At 45.7% G+C, this 17,610-nt stretch overlaps 1 protein-coding gene across 1 annotated transcript in view; it reads left to right on the top strand.

The window, feature by feature from the left end:
* The window catches only part of FHOD3 (formin homology 2 domain containing 3), a 396,352-nt gene that overhangs the window by 312,823 nt on the left and 65,919 nt on the right, over positions 1-17,610 (top strand). The window contains exon 18 of the mRNA XM_029921560.1: positions 14,773-15,051. Within this exon, the coding sequence (XP_029777420.1) occupies positions 14,773-15,051 (279 nt within the window). The remainder of the gene's footprint in view (positions 1-14,772; positions 15,052-17,610) is intronic.

Below are 17,610 nucleotides of genomic sequence, written 5' to 3'. Positions count from 1 at the left end.
CCAACATCTGGGGGAAGAATAAAAAAATATAATTACACATCCAGTGGTTTGTCCTGCTCCAAACACCTGGCAAATGTGCTGAGGGTTGACTTGCTTTTTCATTCTCTCTGCTTATGGAATCATACTATGATGATCTTCACTTTTCTGTAATGCTCTGTCCCTTCCTCTAAAATGCTACTATTTAACACCTACTTGAGCAACTGAGTAAGTAGGGGAGATGCTATTATCCATATTTTACTGAAACTTGAATAGGTGGGAAAGGGCACCATAATGGGAGCAGAGCCCGTCTTTCAATGCTCAGCCTAGCCATTTATCAGGGCATCATGGTACCCCAGCGTTTGTGGTGGTGTTCACATTAACGCCACATTAACCCTTTGCTTCTACCCTTTCCCCAGTATCTGCATAAATTGCAGCCTACATTTCAGAGTTGTATTTTCAAAGAAAAGGAAAAACAGGTATTTGTTACTGAATTATATATATCTCAGGATTAAAGGTCACTTTATAAGTTCTTTCATTGAAACTCCTTACTTGGAAGGGGCGCCTGGGTGGCTCAGTCGGTTGAGCATCTGACTTCGGCTAAGGGCATGATCTCATGGATTGTGGGTTCGAGCCCTGCATCAGGCCTGACAGCACAGAGCGTGGACCCTGCTTCAGATTCTCTGTCTCATTCTCTCTCTGCCCCTCCCCCACTTTTGCTCTCTCTTTCAAAAATAAATAAATGTAAAAAAAAAACGAAAAGAAAAGAAAAGAAACTCCTTAACTTGGATTCTAGAGAATTATTAATAGCAGAAGATATGAAAATGTTAAAAACTTCTTTACCTTTGCCCTTACAAAATCTATTTAAAAAGAAGGGCAAATGTTAAAATACCAATAGCATTATGTGCCATCTAGGGAGATTTGTCAGCCAAAAACCTTCCCAGCTAACTCTGCTGTAACTCTTGTATAAATTATGCCACTACCCCCACCATCAAGTCACTGTGTGCTTGAATTATTTTTCCATCTGGCCCTCTTGTGGCTCATAGCAGATGTTTGTCCCAATACTGCCTAGACTTACTGGTGTTGGTCAGAATATTTTTCCTCTGTGTGAAACTACCAGGCCCACGTGAGGAACAAACACATACATGTGTTCTCATTTGCACCGTGCTGTAATTGATGGAGACAGCCCCCGTTTAGGTAAACATGAAGGGCCTCTCTCTTCATTCATTGCTTTAATTTATTAGCCTCTCCTTCTTTTCACTGAGCGCTGGTGGTATACATCAGAATATCTCACAAGTTTATTTCCTATTATTTCAAGGAACTCACACAGATGTCTCAGGAAATAAGTTATTCTCACTAATGAGAGAAAAGGGTGCGGTATTCTTACTGGGATTGAATTCTTTGATTTGACTCTTGAGGAAGTTACTCTGAGGAGTAAAAATAATAATCTGTATGTACCTACAAGTGAAGTAATTTTAGCAAAGTGATCCCAGTGGGTGTCAGAGGCAGGGAGCCTACTTCCTGGACACAAGAATGGAGAAACCGTTAATCCCCAAACCAGGTGTCAATGAAGGTCCCTGCAGGGCGCCCCTGTTTGGAACTGCCTTCCTTGGAGGCTAGAACTGTGTGGCTCTCCTGCCCCCTGGCTGGCACACCTGGGTCCACCCTAAGGCCAAGTGGAGAGAAAGTACCTTTCCCATTAGAAAGCAGCTGCTGTTCTGCGTCCACCAGGGGCTTTTCCCCACTAATGCAGCCAGGAAGGTCACATAATGACTGGATTAGTTTTTCTTACTTTTAGCTCAGTTCTCTCTATATTGTGCAGAGAAATAATACTTTAGAGATGCATTTAAAATTTTTACCATGCTATATTCACTTTATGTCAGGAGAAAAATAAGTTCATTGGTGATTTTTGTTTCTACCTGTCCCTGGATTCCTAGATCATGTCTAAATGTCTTACTCTCGGGCCTTGGAGATACAAAATATGACCGGTGTGGCCGTGGCCTACTCACCAGCATGCACCTGGAGGCATTACAGAAATTACTGACATGCTGAACTGATTTTCTCTCACAGATCCAAGCGTGTAAAACGCTGGCGAATAGGACTCTCCCTCTAGCCTCCTTACCCTCTCACCTAGAAATAAAATGTAGATGTATAGGAATATCATGAATTATTCTCTTAGTTTAAATGAATAATCATTTTTTCATGTGGGCCTCATTCATCATCACACCTGTTGTCATTGTTTCCAGCCATTGACTGAGCACCTTTGTCATCTTCCTGGTGTGACATGTTTTGAGTCTCCCTCAGGTGCAGGCGCTTTTCTAAGTTACCCAACCCACAGGGCAGAAATCAGAAACATCTGGTATCCTGTTTCCAGTTGGCACAGTAGCAATGGAATATCACCAGTCATCAGCCTTATGCGTGCTGGTTCCCTTGCATGAAGCTTTTGGACACCTCCGGTCCAGTATTTCACAAATTGGCAGGAAACGAGATTCCTGTGCTTCTGTGACTCAGGACGGCCCCACCTCCCCACACCTCACCTGACTGCTGCTACTTGATGCCATTTGGTCAGTTCGACAAAATCTCTCAGGAACTCTACCCAATGTCAAGTGACCGCCTGCTATACCCACTGTGGAACTTCTTTAAGAGCCTCTGCAAATCATTGGATTTTCCTGCCTTTCTCGGTCTCTAAAAATGGAAGAGGGAAAAACTTTCCCTTTTTTCCTCCTATAGAAAATAAGTTGCCAGCAGCATGTTTCCATGCACCATATTCTATTTTAAAAATTTTTTTAGTTTATTTATTTTTGAGAGAAAGCACACACGAGGGAGTGGGGGAGGTGTAGAGAGAAAGGGAGAGACAGAGACCATCCCAAGCAGGCTCTGCACTGTCAGCGCAGAACCTGACCCAGAGCTTGAACTCAAAAACTATGAGATCATGACCTGGGCTGAAACCAAGAGTCAGATGCTTAACCGATGGAGTCACCCAGGCACCATATTTTAAAGCAGTCTTGAATCCTTTTGAAGTAGACCAAGTATGAGTCTTAAGTGTACTTAAGTAAAGACAAGGCACGCACTGGCATTGGAATAGTTGCTAAAGAGCAGCATTAGGTGATCAACATGATGATTTCATGGGTGGCATTTAGGTATCAAACACTCTAAAGGGTCTAAGAATTTAGTTGACTTTTAAGTCAGTAAGGCTACCACAATTTCGTGGATATGGGCTCAAGACATGAAGTTCCAGGGTCAGAGACAACAGACTTTATTACTCTGAGCAATAGTAGTAGCCAGAATATCAGCATTTGTGCTGTTTCTCCAAGCCCCAGTTCCTGCAAGGTGAAGTGAGTACGCCCGAGTGATAGCTGCATTCACAGAGAGGAACCTTGAGCTTAGGGAGCCCAAATCTTTTACAGTGGGCAGGAAATCTGTCTTCCCTTTGTCCCAGAGGGAGACATTATCTTTATCACAGTGAGCTACAGACCATCTCTGTCTTCGATGGATATTTGCTATGCACACATCCGTAGATATCCCAGAATAAAGGCTCACTGCCTGTGCTGATAATACCACAGACACACAGAGACCCCTGGAGAATTGTTTCCAAGCATTGGATTATTATGGTTTGTAACCAACATTTACGAATTTTCATCTTAAAATCTGTTTAATGGAAACAAAATATTCAACTGTAGAACAGGAATTAGCTTGTTCTTACTTGGAAAAAGAGCATCAGGTGTTGTGAGACAGCCTGGAGCAGGCACTGGGGGTTCAGTGAGCTTGTCTGCATCTGGAGGGCCTAACAGAGAATCTGGGAAGACATCAGTGCCTTTCATCCAAGGTGGGAGCCTTGGGTAAATGCCTTCAGGGATGTTCAGGAGACTTCCACAGGTAGGGACATTGAGCATCCTTAAGACAATGTGATACTTTGAATTTCCAGAGTCATTGACTACAAACTGGGAAATAACAAAGAAGAATACTACCTGGTTCCTTCTAGCGTTCTTACTTGTGGTCAAAACCTTGATCACCACTCTGCCATCTCCACTTTCCCCTCCAGCACCCCTGCCCCCAACTCTACTACCCCTGCCTCAAAAGGCATTTGTGCAAAAAGATACCCTGCTTGCAGTGTGGCAGGATAATCACCAATTAGCTTTTCAGTCCCTAAAAGTATGCCTTTTCAAGAGATCTCCTGGGGTCAGTGATCCTGTAATACATCTGATCTGCCACTGAAGAGCACATGAACATTTAGAGAGCTGCCTCCACCAGATACGTTTGGAAGTTCCAGTGGGTTTTTGTTGACTTTCCAGGTTGAGCAGCTCTTGGTTCTTATGTATCCTCTAGATAATCTCCAGACTTGATGTGTTATTTGGCTTTCATATTTTCTGCATTTCTCACCACTATTTCCTCATCTTTTTATCCCAGTCTTTCTCATCATTTTGTTTCCATCTTCTCCCTCTTTTTCTGCCTGTCCCCTAAGTATTGGGGTTTTCCAAGGGTCCTCTCCCAGAAACCCTCTGCTTTTATGCCTAATTTATGGCTGTTTTCTCACATCCTCACCTACCTTCCAGGTGATAAAAATGGCCAGATATGCATCTCCAGCGTTGGCCTTCTTGAGCTCAGCATACATATATCCAACCTCCCCTTAGCCATCAGTATTTTAATACTCCTCAGACATATCATACTTATAGGTGCAAGTCTGGGGCATACAGGTGGGAGAGTCACCCATCACTCACCTGTAAAATTCCTACCCCCAAGCCTGCTCATACCTTCTGGTCCTTATTTATTTTAGATCATCTCTCTTGGCCTAGTCATTTAAGCTGGAAGCATACATACAGTTTTTTACTTCTCCCTCAATGCTAACGCGTATATGCAGCCAGTCACCTAGTGTTTATGTCTTCCTATCTCTCAACTCAGCCCTCATTGCCAGTGCCTTAGTCCACGTCTGACCCATCTCTCATCTGGACCATTTCAATAACTTCTAATAGATCTCACATCTTCCGAGTTATTCCTAGCAACCCCCTTCCCCAATCATATCTATATCTTGTTTTCAAACAGCTCTTAGTGCTTTTCCAGTATCAGTAGCATAAAGTTAAGACCTTATATAGCACTCAAGGCTTAGGTTATCCTGTTCCTACTCCCAGTCATTCACCTCCACATGTTATGTTCCATTGGCACCAAACCTCTGTCAGTACCTAAAAGGTGCTTTCCACATGTACTTCAGTGCTTGGGAGCCCTTTTCTACTGGGTGCCCACTGGACTCTTATCCATTTTATCCATAGTTGAAGTATCTTCTCTAAAGCCTCCTTTGATTCCTCTTTTGTATTTCCCTTACATCTGTACATACCAGGAATACAGGGCTTATCTCCCTGTATATGAAATAAATGCCCCCCCCCTCCTCTCTGTGTTCCTCAGAGGAGAGCCCATGCCTACACTCATCTTTGTTTTCTCCCAATGCTTGGAGCAGAATAGACATTCAGTAAATGTTTTATGAACTAATGAATGAAAAATACAACATGAAACAATAAGGTGGACACATTACTCTATAGTAACAGCTGTTTCCCCGATACCCAGAAATTTATTACATGGGTCATGATGGAGAACACATATTTGACAACATAGGCCACTCCATAAAGACCAAAGAATAGATGGCGATTTAATGTAGAAAGGGAACTTTCACAGAGAGTTGACATTACATAGGCCATTTCCTTCTGAGAATCTTAAAGGGGAATAAAATTCAGAGGATGATTCTTGATAAATTGATAGTTAAGATATTTATTCAACCACCTATTAAAATACCCCTGAATTTAAGTGGATCTCTCTCCATTTTTTTGTGAACTAATTTGCTAACAAGTTCAGATCAACTGAGGTATTGACTAAATGGATTAGTGACTAGGCAGAAGTGAAGAGTCAACTGTTTGGTGTGAGAATATACAAGTGAGCTTTCTAGTGTATGCGAGTTGTAGGCCACCTGGTTCTGCTTAGACTTGGTCAGACTCTACTGATATTTTCTTTAGATATTAATTATTTTGCTCTCCTAATGTCTCTTGGCTAGACCGCTTTATCTTGAAAAATCTTGAGGGAAGATATTTTTCACATCTGACTGCCTTTTGCCTAGCACAGTGCCTGGCACATCAACAAATATTGCTGGAATGGATGTTGCTACTAATTACATTAGAACATCTAATTACATTAGGACAATCTCATTAACATATAATTAAAAGTGACTACATCCTGCTAGGCCTGAAAAAGTGAATAACAAAAACTCAAGTTCACTCCACTTATTGCTAGCTGTTCTTACTTGGGACTATCCGTTTTAATGCTAGTGTACACCTTCCCAAATCACCATTTTGTTTTGATGTCATTTATATTCTTGTCTGGAACTTGACAAGCACTCAAGGTGCTCTTAAAATGCATTGTCAGTTTGGAATCCTTCATCCTTGAGGAAAGACTTGTCTTCCTGTATGCTCTTATAAGAAAGTGAGCATGTAGTTAACCCAGGAACTTCACCAGCCCTACTGGGCATGGAAAGATAAATGGGTATTGGGGTTGATCCTCTTTGACACTGGTTGAACCCAGACAAGATCGATCTGATTTTGGAAGAATTTAAGCTCAAAGAAAGTCTTTGTATCCAGGGGGTTGATGTTTGGGGTTATATGGTTTGAGTCTAAGATAATGATAAAGCAGTGATACAATACAGATATAGTAATGATATATGATACAATAATCTTAAATAGCCTTTAATTTTTTTAATTTTCTGGTTATAGTGTGAAATGGAATCTATTAGTTAACCAGTATTATAATAATTTGACCTGAAACTAGAAGCTTCTTTTTTTGTCCTTTATAATAATATAGTGGAATTTATACCTTGTACATGTTTAACCAGAAGCATAATCTGAGGGGCAAAGGTGGGGGTAGTGAAAATTACAATTTGAATAGCGTTTATAATCCTGCCCAACATCCAACTCAGGTGAAGGTTTTCATGTGAGTATGACATGAGGGCCATGGTTCTGCTAGAGTCATTCCTGACTTTCATGTGCCTTTTGTGGTATGAACAACTTGCTGAATCAAGTGTGATTTTAGAGGATAAGGGTTTGTATTTGGTGGTGACAGGACCCACCACTATGAGTCCTGGACTTTTTATGGCATCCCATTGAAGCTAAAGGAAAACCTTGATTGTTGGAACTATGAGGGTTGGTGTGGTATCTACAAAGTGGCATCTTCCAAAAGGTCTTATGAAGGTAATTGGGGCCATGTATGGTTTTCATCATAAAAGGTAGCCTAGACTGAATTTTGAAAACAAGATGGGACTAAATTTTGAAGGTATATAAATTCACTAGACTGACAGATCAGTATACTTTGCAAATGACAAAGTGGGTTTTTTTTTCTTTGTCTTTGTAAAGTTTGAGTAGGCTGAGTTTGAGCCCATCCTAATGAAACTATTTCTTTAGGGTAATGATTCTCAATACAGGACGATCCCTGCTACCTCCCCCCCCCCCCCTGCTGCTCCCAGGAGACATTTGGCAGTGTCTGGAGGTAGTTTTAGTTGTCACATCTGAGGAGGAGGTGCTATTGGCCTCTAGTAGGAAAAGGCCAGGAATGCTGTTGAACACCTACAGCGCACAGGACAGCCTCTCCACACCCCACAACCAAGAATTATCCACCCCCAAATATCCATTGTATTAAGGCTGCTCTAGAGTGAATCTGAGTGAACGACTTAGCAAGAACTGGCCCAATACCAAAGGCAAAGTCTAAAGAATTTTCAAAGTTGTGAGCTTTTTCTCATGGGACCTTTTTCACATTTATGTGATTAAACCACAAGTTTAAAGTTGATGGTGTTAGTTATTAGCTCAGAACTGGGGAGGTCCCTGGAATGTACATGATTTGGAGCAACTATTATAGAATTGGCTGGCCCAGCCCTTGGTTTCGTAAGACCTGCCAGAAAGCCAAGTCCTGGCAGAGTCATTGAGACACCATCACAGATTGAAATCAGTTGAAGCCACCCAAAGACTTATTAAGTTCAGATCTTTCTACCAGCAATTTATCTCTTCAAAGAAAAATTGCATGACAGGAGATTCCAATTGGACATTCTGGGTTCAGCTGTCAGGGATGTCAAAGCAGACCTGGAATGTTTGTGCACACTGTATTTGTGTGTGCGTGCATGTGTGTCCTTTGAGGAGTGATAATGTACTTCTCCCTTGCAGTGTAAGTCACCCACCTTACAGTGTAACATTGTGATTAAATGAGGTTCAAGGCCCATCGGGGTTCAAATCCCAGGTCTGCTTCTCGGTGAGGTTGGAAGGAGGTGGACGTGCTCAGAAGGTGCCTGGAGGCAGCCAGTGTAGGGCCAGTTCGCAGAAGTGCAGGGAGAGTCCCAGGTCTGTCAGGTGGGGAAGCCCCCAGTGACTAGCAGCACTGGGAGATGGTCAGTGCTGCTCCCACCTCCAGGCCCGGGGGAACTTGGCCAGTGCCTGGGACTCTGCAAGAACCGTGGCCTTGGGAAGGAGCCCATGGGACAGAAAGAGTGGCCTGACAACCTCTGCCAAACGGAGGCCCCTCGTGAAGAGAGTAGAGGCATAGTCCAGCCTCTCCTTTCTCCTTCCTCTGCTGCTACCTCCCAGGAGCTGACCTCTATGAAATTGAGAGGGAGCCAGCCTCCCAGGGCACAGAGCAGAGCAGAGAATTCGTCTGGAGGAGCAGCCATGAGCTTCCAGCCCACTCTGTAGCCCTGGGCAAGTTGCTTAACCTTTCTGGACCTGTGTCCTTATTTGTCACACAGACACACTAATCATTCTGCTGGTGTGGGGAGTACACAGGGTGGTGTGTATGTGGTTCTGGGGAGGTACCTGTGTGTAGAAGGTACTCGGAACCTAGTCCACAGGGCCTGACGTCTAGTGAGATTTGGGGGACCAGATGAGGAGTTGGTGCTGGGCTTTTGGACGGGCAGAGAGAAGTAGTTGTCAGGAGCCCAGGTCTGCCCCGGCTTAGCTCCTCAGAGCCTGCTCTTCCTCCTCTCCCCCAGTTTTGCAATCTGTGAGGGAAGTACCAGCGTCTGACTTCGGCCACCTCATATATTCTCTCAGCAGAAGCACTGAAGTTTTCCCTCGGTCCCTGTGTTCCTCACCTTGGTGGGTTCCAATCCTGCTTCCACACCCATCCTCTCTCTCCTGTAATGTCTGTGTCCTTTGGGTAGAGAATTCCCTTCTGTGTCTGTGTTTTTGGGTTACCAGCTCTTTCCCATAGCCTTGGTGACAACTGGGTTCCTCATTACTTCCTCCTGAATATACTGGGGGCCTCTTCCTTTCAACAGCTTCTTCCACATCACATAGATTATCCATTCCTATATCTCTTTATACAATTTCATTTTGATGTTTTTTCTCCTTTTTCTCCTCTCCCTGCTCTGACCTTAACATTTAGGTTAAAGCTCTCCAAATCAGGCCAGTGCAGGTTCTGGCCAAATACATTTTTCTGGTCTATGCTAAGTGCCTTCCGGCAATGCCAGGATCCCATCAGTCTGCTCACTTAGGATGTGGTCCAGGAAGACAGGTCCCAGTTTGGGATGCCTTTTATGTTGCCGGGAGTTTCTTGCCATGGCCTCCCTCTACTTCCACACTTATGCCGACTGCCAGGAGAAGGGCGACCTGGCACTGGCCCAGGAGCTTCTCAAAACGCCTCTCCTCCTGGCCCAGCTCCAGAGATGCGGCAGATCTGTGTTTCCCTCCCTCCTTCATCCAAGGTGATGGGTGGGTGTGGCCGGTGAGGCATGAGTGGGGGATCCCTGCAGCTCCTGACTTGCAGGTTGAGTGTATCACAGTCACTTCTGACGAAGTGACTCAAAGACTGGGCCACAGGGTCCTGAAAGGCATCTGGTTGGGAGTGGGTGCCCTGCCTCTTCCTTCCCAGCACGCTGGCCTGAGCCTTCACTGTTCCCTCCTGGCTTCACTTTCTGAGGGGTTGTGAGGAGACAGCACCCCGGGCTCCCCACAGAGGCTGACACCCTGCCCCAGTGGCTCTTGGATAGAAAACAGCTTCCCACTGGTGCCACATTTTTATTCATCATCTTCTCTTGAGCCTTGGTGTCTGGCATTCATCTCTTCCTCCTCAGTCACTCTGTTGTCAGCATTTGCTTCCTGGACTGTCTTCTCCACACTGACAAGGAACTTCACTGATAGCACCAGACACGCCTCAGCTGTCCCACTGGGAGGTGTGGTTTGTCTATCTCTACCTGCAGCAGCCATCACTGCCCTTAGAGTGACTCCCAGGTCCTCACCCCCATTGCAAGGCCCATTCCCACAGCCCCAAGGCCAGACAGCTCTCATCCTTCCAGTGTGCCCTCTGCACATACTCCTCCCTCTGCCCAGAACATTCTTCTACCCACTTTCCCCTGCCTTTCTTTAAAATTTTTTTAATACTTATTTATTTTTGAGAGACAGAGAAACAGAGCATGAGTGGAGGAGGGGCAGAGAGAGAGGGAGACACAGAATCCGAAGCAGGCTCCAGGCTCTGAGCTGTCAGCACAGAGCCCAAGGCAGGGCTCAAACTCACAAGCTGTGAGATCATGACCTGAGTTGAAGTTGCATGCTTAACCAACTGAGCCACCCAGGCACCCCTACTTTTCCCCCTTTTAACTCCTTTCATTCTTGGAGACCCTGCTTAAATGTCATTTTGGTACAGTGACTATGTTCCTTCCCAGGCCTTGTCAAAGTCTCTTGCCATAACCCCCTGCCTAGGGCTCTTTTAGAGCACTGTCAAAACTAGATATTTTCCCGTGTCTGGGTGAGGCGAGCGGCTGGGGTTTCCATGTTTGCTGGAAACTTTGCCCCCACCTTTGCCATGCTGGGGTCATGGCCAGGCAAGTAGGGTCTCCTTGCTCCTCTCTAGTCCCTGTGATGACAGTCACTGGGTCTGTCACTTGTGTCACACATATATCACTGGGTCTTTCACCACTAACACCATTGTTGGGGCAGAGAAAGCCTCATTAAATACAAGGACTGGCAATGAAGTGTGAGCGGTTTGCACCCCTCAGCGTTGCCAAATGCCTTAGTTCTCTTTAGGGCTGTTCCTGAAGACTGATATGATACAGGTCCTCCTGCTTTCTGGGTACTCAGAGAGGGCAGATGATACTTTTACCCCCTCTTCCCAGGGGGCAGCCAGCCTGGCCTGGGACAGCGGTGACTCAGGGACAGGGGATATATGCGATGGGCGTGGTGCTGACAAGGGAGGTCTTGATGAAAGGGAATGGAAAGGGGAGCAGAAATGTTCTGGAACTCAGAGTGCTTCCTGGGAGTCCGCAAGGACTCTGTGAGCAGATGTTGGCCCAGTAGCATGCTGAGGGCTCACGGACGTGAGAGGAGAGAGAGGTCTCAGCCCTCGGGGATCTTTTGCCCTTGTCCTTCCCCGTGTCTGATGAATGCAGCTACAAAAGGGCTCTGCCGTGGGTTCCAGCTGTTCCTTCCAGAAACCCCCTGTCGCTTATTACCAAGTACCCTCCCTTGGGTACCTGGCCACATACCATGGTGAGCCAAGTTGATGGCTGTTTGCCCAGCCAAGGAGTGAGCCCTCTGAAAGCAAAGATGTGTGTGATGTCAGCGACAAGCTGACATGCTGCCTGGTGAGTGCACACAGTGTTTTCGGGAAGGAGCGGCTACGTGTGTCTGCGCTCCCACTGTCACGCTCTATCTTTGGTGGTTCTGCTTGACTTGAATGTGTATGAATATTATTTGTTTATCATTAGGACAACCTCATGTGCCACAGATTTGCAGGCAGGCCTGGTGATGCTGAGTCTGCTTTCTCGGCAGGAGGTGATTTTTGAGATGGCCACCTCCCCAACAGTAACGACAAAGAGAAACCACCGAGTGGTCGAGTCACACAAAGAAATGTCTGATTCCACGAAGTGAAGCCCTCGTGGATGGGGACAAAATTGTTGAGTGTCTTAGGCACAAGAATGTGTGGCTCTCTAGCATTTGTGCGTCCATTACCGCACCTGTCCAGACAGCCACTGCTAATTAGGGACCAGTGTCACTGCTCGTGGAAGGAAATGTGGCAGTGGAGGGCATGTAGGCTGAAGTCAAACCAGCAAGTCGTGTGTCTTTCCTACTCTGCCCGGGGTCCTGGGGATGGAGAGTAGACACAGGCTTTCGCATATGGCAGCCCGCTGCACCCACCTCCCTGGCAGTGATAAAGCCACGTTGGAGGCACCCAACCAGTTGTCGCCATATGCTCACCAATTAAAAGTCAAATGCATGCCACATGCTAGACGGTTGGAAACACATTTTCGTTTTGATGTGGCTATTCTGGAGTAAGTGTGTGCAAGGACATATGCCTCTGTCAACCAAAGGATGACAAGGCTGTGGGTAACACTGTGCTTCTGCCATGCTTGTAAATGAAGGCGTGTATCCCTGGCTGAATACTTTACTATCAGATGAAAAAAAGATCACCATAAAAACTCCTTCAGTATCAAAGGGAATTTTTTCTCAAGGACATATTTGCTCTTTCCCCGCCCTCAGCAAAGTCTTTGCTTTTAAGGAGAAGTGTCCAACATGCCTATTCTTAGGCATGTGAGCTCAGGGTTGTATGTCTGTTGGCTTTCTCCTACTATTGCCAGGTGACATATCTCTGCCTGGAAACTTTGTCCTCATATCACTAGGTCTCATAACCATCTCTCTCAGGGACACCCAGCAAGGACAGCCAGTTGACAGCAGAGGGGTTTGCCACCTTGGCCTGCCTTCCTCCAGTCTCCCAGGGAAGCAGGTTCCTGTCCGAGGCTAGAAGATACATAGCTGGTCATGAGACCACGGGCAGGTGGAATGGTGAGGCTCTGTGACCTCTACACCCAGTTCCTGCCCAAAGGGCTCTGGAGAGAGTCCCAATGGAGGAGTACTGCTTCCCTTTGGAGTTGGAAGTTACCCAAGGCCAGGAGGAAAATCTGGGGTTGCAACTTCCTCAATTCCCTTGTCCTCAGAAGAAGGCGGCCTAAGAGCAAATGAGGAGTGAGGGTATTGGGCCCAGTTGGAACTGGCACGATGGCTTCTGGCTGGGAAGCTGAGGGCAGCGGGGGCCCCTGCCCAGTGAGGCCTGAGCTTTCCCATAGTAACTGCCCTGCCTGGTCTCCTGGAGGGCCTCTTCTGCCTTTGTCATTGCCAGCCAGTCCCCACTCACCTGAATCAGCAGGATGTCTCCAGAGGGGCTCCTAGTGTGCTTGTTCTTACAGGGTCTCTCACGGGTCCTGCCCCAGGCAGATCCTGCTGAATTTCTGTATTGCTTTGAGTAGCATATGCCTAGGGCCTCAGCACACATGCTTGGGGCACACTGCCAGGGTTCCAACAACGCTGTTTTACCCAGCCCTGAGGGTCATACTCTCAGGACTGACCTGTCCTCCTCTGGCCTTCACACATGACAGTTGGCCCAGAGTTTTTTCTTTTCTCAGGATGCCTGGGTAGCTCAGTTGGTTAAGCATCTGATTTCGGCTCAGGTCATGATCTCACAGTTCATGAGTTCGAGCCCTGCATTGGGCTCTGTGCTGACAGCTCAGAGCCTGGATCCTGCTTCAGATTCTCTCTCTCTCTCTCTCTCTCTCTCTCTCTCTCTCTCTCTCTCTCTCTGCTCTTCCCCCACTCATGCTCTGTTTCTCTCTGTCTCAAAAATGAACATAAAAAAGTAAAAAATCAAAAGAATTTTTTCTTTTATCAATCACTTGCTACCCATACACTGTGCACAGCTAAGAGATTTGTTCCCTAAAACCATGCAAAGCCATACTGTGCCGTTTTCCTGTTCCTTCAAGGATGTCACATAGGGGAGCGGAAGCATTTTACCTTGCTACAAGCACCAAATTGCCAGTTTTGATAGGTTTCCAAATAGTTCTGTGTGCAAGAGTGATTCTCCTGAACAGCTTTCAGATTTAGGGACTAACTTCAAATTATGAGCAAACCTAGTACAAGCCTCACTGGTTTGGCTACTGATAAAACATCAGGCGGCTACTGCAGTGTAATAAATTACCACAAATACAGCGATTCAAACTAGAGCTATTTAGTATCTCCACCCTGGGTATCACGAGGCCACAGTCAAGGCTGTGGCTAGCCTGTCTCTTACTGGGAGGCCCTGGGAAGAATCCACCTCCAGGTTCATTTCTGTTGTTGGCAGACATCAGTTTCTCGTGCTCACAGCTCCAAAGTCCCTGTTCTTTATTTCATGTTGACCAGGAATTGGTCTCAGGTTTTAGGGAACACTCACATTCCTTGTCCGTCACATGGCCCCTCCATCTTTAAAGCCACAAGCTTCTTTTTTATTTTTTAAGGTTTGTTTATTTTTAAGAAAGAGATAGTGAGCAGGGGAGGGGCAGAGAAAGAGGGAGACCCACAATCTGAAGTAGCCTTCAGACTCTGAGCTGTCAGCAAAGAACCTGACACAGGGCTCAAACCCATAAACTGCGAGATCATGACCTGAGCCAAAGTCAGACGCTGAACCAATAGAGCCACCCAGGCGCCCCTTAAGCCACACACTTCTAATCTCTCTGACTTTTTTTGTTGCCTGTCAGAAAACACCTGTTTTAAGTCTCACCAGATTGAATCAGGCCCCCCCTAGATAACCTCTATATCTTAAACTCACGTGACTTGAGACCTCAGGCTACACGGTCCCTTTCCAGCAGTATTAGTGTTTAGTGTTTAACTGACCAGGGGATGGGAATCTTGAGGGTCATCTTTAGAATTTTGCCAACTGACAGCCAAGAGAAACCACCTCAGGTCTACTTTCACTACGCACTTGACATTCCCGAGGAATTCCTGTTGTGATTATAATTTCCATTGTTGTCTCTACCAGCAAGTGCTGGGGATCTGGAGCCTGGACCGGAGGTGGAGGTGGGGCAGGGCGCAGACGAGGCCAGCCCTGAAGTAGACCCTGCCTGCGAGGGAGCAGAGCGTGAATCGGAGCGAGCATTGGAGCAAGAGCCAGAAGAGCGGGCCTCCCTCAGTGAGAAAGAGAGGCAGAGCGAGGAGGTGAACGAGAAGGACAACTGCTCCGCCTCCAGCATCTCGTCCTCCAGCAGCACGTTAGAGAGGGAGGAGAAGGAAGACAAGCCCTCCAGGGACAGGGGACCTGGTAATGCAGCCCCTTTGCTCAGTAAGCCCGTCCCGGGGAACCCTGAGGTGGGGCACCTGGTTTGCCGGCCACTGAGGTCACCTCCTGGCTCAGCTCACTCCCTGCCCGTGACACCTGGTGTCTGGAGGTGAGAGATGTGGACACACTGTCGGCAGCCCGCACCTTCCTGCCCCTGGGGGAGGCGGCCCCTGCTGCCGGGCTGTCACACCATCACAGTACAGGTGGGAAAGGGCCTGATAATGAGGGCAGCAAAGGACTTTTCCTGAGGAATAAGCCCCAAAAGACAAATTCCTCATTTCCTTCTAATTGCTTGTTAATAGTAGATGTAGCTCTTTTTCTGATTTAAATGTAGACATATGTTGTGTTGCCATCTGCTCCCTTGAAAGTTTCTTCAGTGAAGTGTGCCAAACCATTACAATGGGCATTTCAGACCAGAGCAAATTTGTTAAAATGAACTGAATGAGGACTTCCAAAAAGTGGCAGGTCAATTGGATGTGCTGTAATGGATATATATAATTTATGTAACTTTCTACAACATTCTCAGGGGCATGCGTTTCTTTGGTATAAAGTATATGCTTTCCTTTATGGAATTTGTTCTTCTTGGTATTATAGGTGATATTCATTCAGTTCATCTGTGTGATGGTAAAGGCCAACGGGAACATGAATCCTCGCTGGGCACTCAGGGAGGGTGCCACAGTGGGCTATCGGAATTTGTTTATGTCTTTTTATGTCTTCATTTTATTTTGAAAGAGACAGTGAGTGGGGGAGGAGCAGAGAGAGAGGGAGACACAGAATCTGAAGAAGGCTCCAGGCTCTGAGCTGTCAGCACAGAGCCAGACATGGGGCTTGAACCCACAGACTGTGAAATCATGACCTGAGCCATAGTTGGATGCTTAACCAACTGAGCCACCCAGGCGCCCCTAGGGTTATTGGAATTGTAAAAGATTCATATAATCATCTGAATTCTGGTTCATATGCAACACCATTGGGTTGGTTTTCCCACCCATGACTTGTGTGCTATTGAGATGACAGGCCCCCTCTCTCATCTAACATTTCTCATCAGTGGAGGCATGTCCTACTAGCCAGCCTTCAGTAAGCTACACAGTGACACACACTCAAGGAGCCTATGCCTTGGGCCCAAAGTGCAGCACGAAGGCTCTGCAGGGGTCTACCAACCAGTGACATGACCCATGCATGGCTTGTTAGTTCAGAGATGAAGAACATGTGGTCTCTGAAGCATGGGTATGTGAATGAAAATGGAATAAATGAATGAATGAATGAAGCCATAATGTCTGCCACAAGAACTATCAATCAATGGCTTAGTCTTGGTTAATATTTGAGTTTTTCACCAGCTATTTATTAAATTTTATACTTGGCATTGCTAGTCCCTATGATGCACTGAAAATGGGACTTGAAGACTTTATTAGTTTATATCTTAGTAATTATTGCATTGAAAATCTTGTGTCTTGTTGAAGATGTATTGCTAGAAAGTATTATATATATTGATATTAACTTAATTTCTTTCCAAGTCAGATTCCAGTTAGTCTCCCAAATTCTACTTGTCAGTGTTCTCATTTAATGTTATTAGGGTCACAGTACAGATGGGTATGTTGTCTTGATCACTTTGGCCTTAAATCATGTTTAAGTTATTATAAATAGCTCTAGGAACTATTCATCGTCACTTGGTTTAGCAAGCCTAAAACGTATCAACAAGTTGGATTAGTGAAAAGAAGCCAAGGAACAGGACTTTTTTGGATCAGATTGTCCAGTATTTTTCCAAATAAGGGCAACTTTCCAAAAATGGACTCTACTCCCAGTGAAGAAACACCAACTTTCTCCCAAAGTCAGTATCCAAGTGTATCGACTCAGGAATTAGGGCTTTGCGGTGCTTTTTCTCTGCTTCAGTCTGGTGCTATTAAGACACGTGATCATGTTTATTTGTTGTAACTTTAGCTCCTCGAAAATCCCACTGCTCAGAGGCACAGACAGCAGCTGTGGAGCCAGGGCAGCTCCGTCATCAGAGCTCTTGCCTTTCAGAATGTTCTCAGATCACGAAGGCAATCATAACAATTCTCAATCTGATTTCTTTTTTACGCATTTAAATTCAAGTTAGTTAACATACAGTGTAGTCTTGGCTTCAGAAGTAGAACCCACTGATTCATCTCCTCCATATGACACCCAGTGCTCATCCCCAAAAGTGCCCTCCTTAATGCCTGTCACCCAAATAACTCATGACCCCTCCCACCATCTCTCCAGCAACCCTTAGTTCTCTGTATTTAATAAAATAAAAACAGAGAGGGAGGCAAAATGTAGGAGACTAATTCTTTTATTATTTATTTTAAAAATATAATTTATTGTCAAATTGGCTAACATACAGTGTGTAAAGTGTGCTCTTGGTTTTTGAGGTAGATTTCCATGGTTCCTCACTTACATACAACACCCAGTGCTCATCCCAACAAGTGCCCTCCTCAGTTCCCAGACTCAATCTTCTTTCTGACGATAGTATCCGTTATTCAGAAATGAGTTTGTAGGGCTTGAAAGGGTCTCAACTTTTTCTGG

The sequence above is a fragment of the Suricata suricatta genome, chromosome 14 (genome assembly GCF_006229205.1).
Source record: "Suricata suricatta isolate VVHF042 chromosome 14, meerkat_22Aug2017_6uvM2_HiC, whole genome shotgun sequence".
NCBI classification, from domain to species: Eukaryota; Metazoa; Chordata; class Mammalia; order Carnivora; family Herpestidae; genus Suricata; species Suricata suricatta.
Note: the sequence above shows the minus strand (reverse complement) of the source record. Positions and strands in the feature narration are given on the sequence as shown.